Source organism: Colossoma macropomum, unplaced genomic scaffold (assembly GCF_904425465.1).
Source record: "Colossoma macropomum unplaced genomic scaffold, Colossoma_macropomum, whole genome shotgun sequence".
NCBI classification, from domain to species: domain Eukaryota; kingdom Metazoa; phylum Chordata; class Actinopteri; order Characiformes; family Serrasalmidae; genus Colossoma; species Colossoma macropomum.
The window spans coordinates 608,204-617,659 of record NW_023494784.1 but is presented as its reverse complement, the minus strand read 5'-3'; the positions used below and the strand labels follow the sequence as shown (position 1 = coordinate 617,659).

Below are 9,456 nucleotides of genomic sequence, written 5' to 3'. Positions count from 1 at the left end.
GATGTCCCTGAGATATCCCTTCAACAAATGACATTGCTAGATTGGGGAGCTATAGATAACCAGATGTGAGATAGGCTAACCATTGGAGGTTGTTAAATGACAAAGCACTGCTCTCTGCAGCCCCCACACATCACCCAAGAGGGACATCCAAAATGCAAATGAGATTAATACAAAAAGACAAGGGAAAAACGGAGTTAATGAGTTAAAAGTTAATGAAAGCAGATAAAATAAAATAATATTTAACAAAAGCATCAGAGTGGAGGTCATTTATCCTTTTCTATTCATTGCCGTTCTGAATGTGTTCTAATAAAGAAGTACTGGAATCATCTCTTTCTCTTTTTTCTCTTAGTTTTTGCCATGCACATGCTTCTCCAAGAAAAGGTGAAATAATGCAGTGTTAATGCAGCATTTAAGAAGTTTGTCATCCAGTTTGAGGGACTGTATGGCATTGAAAATGTGTCATTTAATGTACACTTGCTGACACACATCTCAGCCAGCATTAGGAACTGGGGTCCTTTGTGGGCGACTTTGACGTTTTCTTTTGAGTCATTTAATGGCGCTCTTGTAAAGTACTTCAGTGGAACAACACATGTACCTGTCCAGATAGTAAAGAGATTCCTTAGGTGGAGGAGTCTACCTAAAAGGGGGGAGGAGTGCACAAAGAATGCAAATAATACCATCAAAGAGCTCTTCTCTCAACTTCAGAATAGCAGCTCTATAACTCCCAACTCAGAACACCTGAGTGGACTTGACTTTGTTTTAAAGTGTGCTTCAGTGTAATGCGAGTAAAATCTATTCACTCAAGTGCACTTCCTAAGTTGTACTAAAGCATACTTTTTAAATAATACATTTAAGATGACATGAAAATTAGATATACTTTTGTATGTGAAAAATATATAAATGGAAGTGTACTTCTAAAGTTGTATTAAAACATACTTTAAAATTACTTTCTTTAAAATATACTTTTTAAATAATACACTTTAGTTGACATGACAATTAAATGTAGTATTGTTGAAACGTGTTTTAGTTTGTATTCTGCATGTATTCTCAAACACAAAGTATACTTTTAAATGTATTTCTTCAAAATATATTTTATAGAAATACAGATAAGTACTTAAGTATTTAATGTGTATTTTTTAATAAAGAACATGAAAAGAAAAATGTACTTTCAGTGTTTTTTACACAATTTGAACATACATTTAGTGCTCTTAAGTATACTTCCTTTTTACAAGGGTTGGTAGTACAGACTTTAAAAGTGAAAATTAAGACTTTGAGATTAAGATCTTGTGTTCTTGAACACGCTGAACTGCTGGTTATACTGCAGAGACTCCTTATACAGCTCAGTGAGCTTCTTATCCAGCTCATCAACAGTCATGTTGTGTTTTATAAATTTGGAGTAGCCATTCTTTAGGGGGTATATTTGCTGAGCGATGTAGGTTCGATAAATTCGTCTGTTGTCTTTAACACAAGTGAAAGCAGTCCAGTAGTGACTGGGAATGTTAACTCCCTGTTCAATGTCTCTGTTCTCTCTTTGTATTGGCAGCCATTTCTCTCCTGGAACGACTCCAGTCACGATGTAAGCTGGGTTGTTTTTATTTAGCATGCAGTTTGTCTGTATCTCTTTGTGACGATGCAACAGGATTCAGACGCTTGCGGATTAAAAGTACACCAAGCTTTATTCGAGGGCGACAAAGAAGAGGTCAAAAAACATGCGTGGGTCGTAACCAGAAAGCAGTACAAGATCACCGAAGTGATCATAACCAAAACAAACAAATCCAAGGGAGTGATCCGATATCGTAGTCAAAAAACCAGGCCAAACAATCAAAACACGTATCCAAAAACCGTCAGCAAAAGTACAAGAAGGGACAGGCAAAAATCAAGGTCAGAGAGACAAAACGTAGGTCATAACAGGTCGTAGCAAACAGAATAATAGAAACGCTCAGCAAGTTCTAGCAGAAACAATACCTCGCAATGACTAAGACTAAAGCCCGGGCTTATAAGCTATACTATGTGGGTCATATGACAATAAACACAGGTGAATGTATTTAGTATTCCGGTGAATGTGAGCGCTGATAGGTGCGTGCACAACCATCTAAAGTCATATGATCTCCCGAGGGGTTGTGGGCAATGTAGTCTGAGTCCTCCTTAGGCGTGACAGTACCCCCCCCCAAAGAGTCCGGGCGGGTCTCGGATCGAGACCTGCCAGGACGACCACCACACGCACCACCGGATCTCCGCACAGGGGCAGAGCCTGAGCTGCCGAGGCGCTGGACCGACGAATCCTTCTGCCGTGAACCTCCTAGACGCGTGGGAAGAGAGCAGGACAGCTGTTTCCTCGGACGACCCCTGGGTCTGGGAGCGGGCTTCTGTGAGTTGCGGCTGTGAAAATCCGCAATCAGAGCCGGGTCCAAAACGTCTTTGGCAGCCACTCAGCATTGTTCTTCTGGACCATACCCCTCCCAGTCAACCAGGTATTGCAGCTGTCCCCCACGTCTCCGGGAGTCCAGCAGCCTACGGACAGCATAAACAGGAGCCCCATCTATCACCTCCGGTGGGGGTGGCACGACGTCTGGCACAGCCTCGTCCAAGGGCCCTGTAATGGCAGGTTTGAGAAGAGAAACATGAAATGACCTCGAGACTCTAAAGCGAGGGGGTAAGTCTAATCTATAGGTGACATCATTGATACGCTTTACTATTTTAAATGGCCCAATATATTTGGGTTGGAGTTTCTTACAACTTCCCTCTGAGTGTCGAAAGTCCTTCGTAGCCAGCCATACTTGATCGCCGGGTTGATACACTGGAGTAGGTCCACGGCGACGGTCCGCCTGTTCCTTGTGTCTTTGAAGTACCGCTTCTATTCGCTGGTGAGTTTCTTCCCATATTCGTTCGCTCCTCGTCATCCATTCATCCACGGCGGGGAGGTCCGTCTGTACCCCTGTCCGAGGGGCTAGAGGTGGCTGGTATCCTAAAATACACTGAAATGGGGTCATGCCTGTAACTGAACCGGTTAATGAGTTTTGTGCCATTTCTGCCCAAATCAAATATCTTGACCAGTCCGAAGGGTTGTCATGAGAGAAAACCCTCAGGAATTTACCCAGTTCTTGGTTTACTCTCTCGCATTGCCCGTTAGCTTGCGGGTGATATCCAGAAGTTAAGCTGACAGAAACCCCCAAATGTTCAAAAAACGCTGCCCACACCTGTGACGTGAATTGAGGTCCTCTGTCTGAAACTATGTCTTCGGGGATGCCGAAGTAACGAAACACCTGCTGGAACAATGTCTCGGCTGTTTGAAAGGCACTAGGAATTGTGGGGAATGGAATGAATCGCACACCTCGTGAAAACCTATCCACCACTGTCAAAATGGTGGTAAATCCTAATGATTCTGGCAAGTCAGTCACAAAATCAATAGCTATGTGGGACCAGGGTCGGAGGGGTACCGGTAAGGGCATGAGTTTGCCCGCCGGAAGCGCTTTAGGTGTTTTACATTGGGAGCATACTGAACATGACGAAACCATAGAATGAATGTCTTTGCTCATTGATTCCCACCAATATCGTTGTGCAATTAGTTTAAGAGTCCTTGTCTCCCCAGGATGACCCGATGTGAGGGATGAGTGTGCCCAAGTGACGAGTCGCGTGCGAAATTCGACAGGAACATACAGTTTCTCTGGGGGACACTGAGTGGGAATATCTAGTGTGCTATTGGCGCGTTCAATTTCTTCATCTATTTCCCATCTAATCGACGAAATGTTCACTTCAGGCGGCAGAATGCACTCTGGTCGTTCTGTTTCTAAATGGACCGGCTCTTCTTGATGGATTCGAGACAGGGCATCGGCTTTTGTGTTACGAGACCCAGGCCTATATGTGATACTGAACCTGAATCGGGAAAAGAACAAGGACCAACGGGCTTGGCGTGCATTTAACCTTTTAGCAGTACGGAGGTATTCGAGATTTTTATGGTCTGTGATGACCGAAAAGGGATGATTAGCCCCTTCTAGCCAGTGCCTCCATTCTTCCAAAGCTAGTTTTACTGCCAAGAGCTCCCTATCTCCTATCCCATAATTCTTTTCTGCTGGTGATAACTTATGGGAGTAAAACGCTATGGGATGCAACTTTTGTGGAACGCCCGTTCTCTGTGACAAAACCGCCCCTACTCCAGTCTCCGAGGCATCCACTTCAACTACAAAGGGTTGTTGTGGGTCAGGGTGCTTTAAAATGGGGGCCGAGGTAAATGCTTCCTTGAGGTTTTGGAAAGCCCTTTCTGCTTGCGAATTCCAGACAATTCTCTTTGGGTTTCCTCTTAACAACGACGTAATAGGGGCTGCAATAATGCTGAAATTTCGAATAAATCGGCGGTAGAAGTTTGCGAAACCTAAAAACCGTTGCAATTCTTTTACTGTTTTAGGGACGGGCCATTGTATAACAGCATCCACTTTCTGATCATCCATGACTACACCCTGTTGACTGATAATATAACCTAGGAAAGCCACAGATTGCAAATGGAACTCACATTTTTCCCCTTTCAGATACAGATTATTTTGCAACAGGCGCTGCAGTACAGTTCTAAACTGTTTTACATGGCTTTCAAAATCGGGAGAGTACACCAAGATGTCATCCAAGTAGGCGATGACGTATTGTCCCAACATGTCCCTGAGAACGTCATTAATGAAGGCTTGGAAAACCGAGGGGGCGATAGAGAGCCCGAATGGCATCACCGTATATTCGTAGTGCCCCCTAGTGGTCAAAAATGCAGTCTTCCACTCATCTCCCTCTTTTACTCGAATGAGATTATAGGCGCTTCTCAGATCTAATTTGGTAAAGTATCGAGCCCCTTGAAGTTGTTCTAAGGCCACAGGGACTAAGGGGAGTGGATACGAATAGGCTTTGGAAATCTGGTTAAGGGCCCGATAATCAATACAGGGACGGAGCCCCCCGTCTTTCTTCTTGATAAAGAAGAAACTTGATGCTATGGGTGAAGTGGAGGGTCTAATGAAACCTTGGCTGAGCGCTTCTTGAATATAGACATCAAGAGCCTTTTGTTCTTCTTGAGTTAGAGGATAAATTCTGGCTTTGGGGAAGACAGGATTTTCTACTAAGTCTATTGCACAGTCATATGGCCTATGAGGGGGCAGTCTAGTGGCATTGTATTTGTTAAACACTTCCTTCAAATCAATGTATTCAAGAGGGATTTCGAAGGGGTGTTCGGCATTGGGGCTTTCTACTGAGGTCGAACCGAGGGTAAGGGTAGGAGTATGTATACAAGATTGTAGGCAAAAGTCCGACCATCTAATTATGGAGTGTTCAGACCATGATATGACAGGATTATGTCTCTCAAGCCAGGGGAGTCCTAGAATGAGTTCAAATTCAGAATGTTCCAGAACTAGAAATGACATGTTCTCTAGGTGTAGGGCACTGGTTTGAACTTCTAAAGGATCTGTGACTTTTGAAATCGTGCCCACGCCCACTGGTCCTCCGTCCAACGCTGCCACCTTAAGCTGAGTTTGTAGATTTCTTACTGGAGCTTGTAGTTGTTCAACCACCTTGGCGTGGATGAAATTCCCCTCTGCTCCAGAATCGATCAGGGCTGAAACGACAAGAGATCGGAGATGACAGTATATTGTGACAGGTAACATAAAAGATTTCGAAACCAACCCCTTTGTGGGAACACTCACCACATTAGCACGTGGAGTAGACTCCACGTGCTGTCCAGGGGTCGGCGCCTTGCGTTTTTGAGGTCGTACATGGCACTCCCGTACTTGGTGGCCAGCTTTCCCACAGTACAAGCAGAGGTTGTTGTCAAAACGACGTTGCCGTTCTTCTCGTGATAGCCGGGAGGAGTCACACTGCATGGGCTCGGCAGTGTCATTGTCTTCCATCCGGAATCTCCGTCTGTTTGGGGCGCTTCGTGGATTGCGATCACTCTTGACTTTGTTTCGATGGTGGATTAGCTGATCAAGCTTTATGGCTAGTGTGATCAGCTGATCCAGTGTTAAGTCATCGTCATTACTAGCCAATTCACTTAATATGTCCGCATGCAATCCTTGGCGAAACATAACTAAAAGTGCCGCCTCGTTCCAGCCACTGCTTGCAGCTAAGGTTATTCCAAGGAATAATCAACTACAGATCGATTCCCCTGACGTAAATTCACCAATAACTCCCCGCTCACTTTCCCTTCATAGGGATGGTCAAACACCATCTTGAAGTCTTTCAAGAATTGTTCATATGAGAGACGGTGTATTTGAGCCCAACTAGCTGTAGCCCATTCGAGAGCCTTACCGGCTAAACGCGAAACTATAAAAGCGATTTTTGCTTGATCAGAGCTCGCCGGAGAATTCTCGAAATACACAGAACACTGGAGCAAAAATCCTCGACATTTGTCCGGCTCCCCATCAAATTTATCCGGTTTACTTACAGGAAAGACAACATGCGAGGCAGCAACAGGCATGGTGGGTCCTCTGGAGCTAGCGATGGGTTCAGTAAGAGTCATACTTTGTAGTTGGCCGGTCAAACCTCTTACGCTGGTCACCAATTGAGCCAGTTGAGCCTGCTGTTCCGCCTGTTGATTAGCGATCGACTCCAGAGACTGAGTCACCCCGGATAGGACCTGCTGGTGTCGTCCAAGAAGTTGTCCCTGTTCCGTTAAAGCCTTTTGGAAGGCTTCTGGATCCGCCGTCTGCATGCTCGGCGAGGTATTCTGTGACGATGCAACAGGATTCAGACGCTTGTGGATTAAAAGCGTACACCAAGCTTTATTCGAGGGCGACAAAGAAGAGGTCAAAAAACATGCGTGGGTCGTAACCAGAAAGCAGTACAAGATCACCGAAGTGATCATAACCAAAACAAACAAATCCAAGGGAGTGATCCGATATCGTAGTCAAAAAACCAGGCCAAACAATCAAAACACGTATCCAAAAACCGTCAGCAAAAGTACAAGAAGGGACAGGCAAAAATCAAGGTCAGAGAGACAAAACGTAGGTCATAACAGGTCGTAGCAAACAGAATAATAGAAACGCTCAGCAAGTTCTAGCAGAAGCAATACCTCGCAATGACTAAGACTAAAGCCCGGGCTTATAAGCTATACTATGTGGGTCATATGACAATAAACACAGGTGAATGTATTTAGTATTCCGGTGAATGTGAGCGCTGATAGGTGCATGCACAACCATCTAAAGTCATATGATCTCCCGAGGGGTTGTGGGCAATGTAGTCTGAGTCCTCCTGAGGCGTGACACTCTTTGAGCATCGGTTCCTCCACCTGCTTTGCCCACTCTCTGTTGCTCTCAGCAGTCTGTGGTGCTGCGTTAGTGAGCGTAAAGGTGGAATCTGCCTGGTCCTGATCAGCAGTGTAACAGTTTGGAAAAACATGGCCTCTAGTCATGCGTCCTTGATAGTCTTCTGACCGAGCCTGATTTTTAAACCTGTACGTCTCCTCTGCTGTAAAGTTTGACCCCATATTACTATTCTCAGGCGTCAATGGCAGATCGAGCTGTTATGAAGGAAAAAAAATTGTAAATCACTTTATTTTGCCAAATGTGTTACACATACAAGGAATTTGTCTTGGTGAGCCACACATGAATGACTTTAACACACTGAACAGACCAGAAAAGAACACAGACTGATAACAAGGATTAAACTCAGAAACAAATATCCTAAATACAATAAAAAAATAAAGCTGGGAAGGAGCTAAAGAGAAGTGTGAATATCTGTACATATGCAGATAAGAACACCTACACATATGAAGATGAGTAAACATAAACGACAAACTATTACATACAGAGTATTTCAGAATGTAAAAACAAACATCTGTACAGCTGTGTAAATAAGCATTAGCTTACAGAGGAGTTACTGTAATACAGTGAGGAGAGTTTAGTTTCATTTTAAAAATTAGACTCTGAGCCACAGTGAAGACACTGTTCACTCTAAATAAACTCAGAGTTCTCCCTTTTTCTCCCCGGAGTCTGACTGAATTATGGGGTGTGCTTAATTTTTCCCACATTGCTTCTGCAGACTGGCTCATGTTCTGTTGGCGGATGTTGTGTTGTCAGAACCTGATATATAAAAACACAGAACAAAAGAAAGGTGTACTTTCTTCTTCACATGACTGCACTGGAAATGTAGCTGTAGTTCCTTTAAGTTATTTTTCTTTTGTAATATTGTGCAAATTCCCTCATTTTAATAATGTATTTTCTAAAGTTTATGGTCCGTTTCATTACTTTTAACATGACCTGCGACTCACCCCCACAGAAAGGTGTGTCACACCTATGTAACGTAAGTGGTCACACACAGTAAAAGAGGAGGAGGATCAGCAAGAATTAATTATTCAGACGGAATACATCGGCTCTCCGCTAGGTTAGCCTCAGGGAGTTAAGAGGATGACCATGTCAATTTTTGGAAAGGTTTGAACTTAACGTACATCAGATTTGTGAATAATGGTTTTATCTTACGGTAAAGTAGTGAAATGAGCGATTAGTGCTCCTTTACCCTCTGAGAACTTTGGGCATTTGAGTGTTTTTAAAAAGCTGTAGGTAATGAAAAGGAAAAAAAGGCTGCATGACATTTCACAAACTTCATCATCATAAGGGTCTCAATGTCTTTGTATATTTTCAAATTCAGTGTTCTTCAAATTAATCTGCACAGCAACTCCTGAACAGAGTGGAACAGTGCAGAACAGATGAAACTGACTGAAAAGACTGATTATCTACCACAGACTCTCAATGACACTTAATGAACCTCAGATGGTCTAAGTAACACTCAGGGTTTACAGATGTGCTGAGAGTTTGGGGGCAGTTTGTGCATTGAGCTCTCATGTCCTGTACAAAACTGTCACCTCAGCCTGAACGAGCCGTTTATGGGCTGCGTGTTGGAAAAATGCTGAATGCTTTTTTTAATCAGGCATTTGAAAAAGGATTGTGGAAAAAATGGGATAAGACTTCACGTGTGTGGCTAATTACTTATTCCACTCTGGACCAGGTGTACATTTATGTTAGTGTCAAAAGCTGCATTGAGATCCTTTAACACTGTCAGCAGTTTCTGTGATTAGCTTAGTAAATCTATTGCTAAATTCAGTCACACTGTGGGCACATTGTGCGTCACTCCTACACTTGTACATACATTTGACCCTCACTGCTTTAAGGTTCACTCACCTGAGGTTCAATGTTCCAGACATTAGTTCGATTAATTCTGCCTTTACGGTAGAACGTGTAAGCGGAGTAGACGGGGATCCTGCTCTTCGTATCGTACAGAGTGGCGTATCTGTACTGGCCTTTCCAGCGCTGACAAATCTGCCTATACCGAGGTTCCTTTAGAACAGTTGGAGTGATGACTTCAGTTTGATCATGTGGATTTGGCATAAAGAACTGACGACACTGACTTTTAAAAGACTGCACGACCTCTGACCCGGTCAGTGAGGTGAAGCCCAGCAGCAGGAGCAGAGTGAGGAGCTTCATCCTGACGCAGAGC

The 9,456-nt window shown here is 43.7% G+C and overlaps 1 protein-coding gene across 1 annotated transcript; it reads right to left on the bottom strand.

Annotated features, from left to right (window-relative positions):
* Window positions 1-1,119: 1,119 nt before the first annotated feature.
* On the bottom strand, window positions 1,120-9,456 carry LOC118811047 (endonuclease domain-containing 1 protein-like). Its single transcript, XM_036575249.1, has 3 exons — window positions 9,141-9,456; window positions 7,236-7,483; window positions 1,120-1,625 (listed from the first exon to the last, which is right to left on the bottom strand). Exons 1-3 carry the CDS (start codon window positions 9,441-9,443, stop codon window positions 1,277-1,279), a joined length of 900 nt encoding a protein of 299 aa, XP_036431142.1. The 5' UTR covers window positions 9,444-9,456; the 3' UTR covers window positions 1,120-1,276.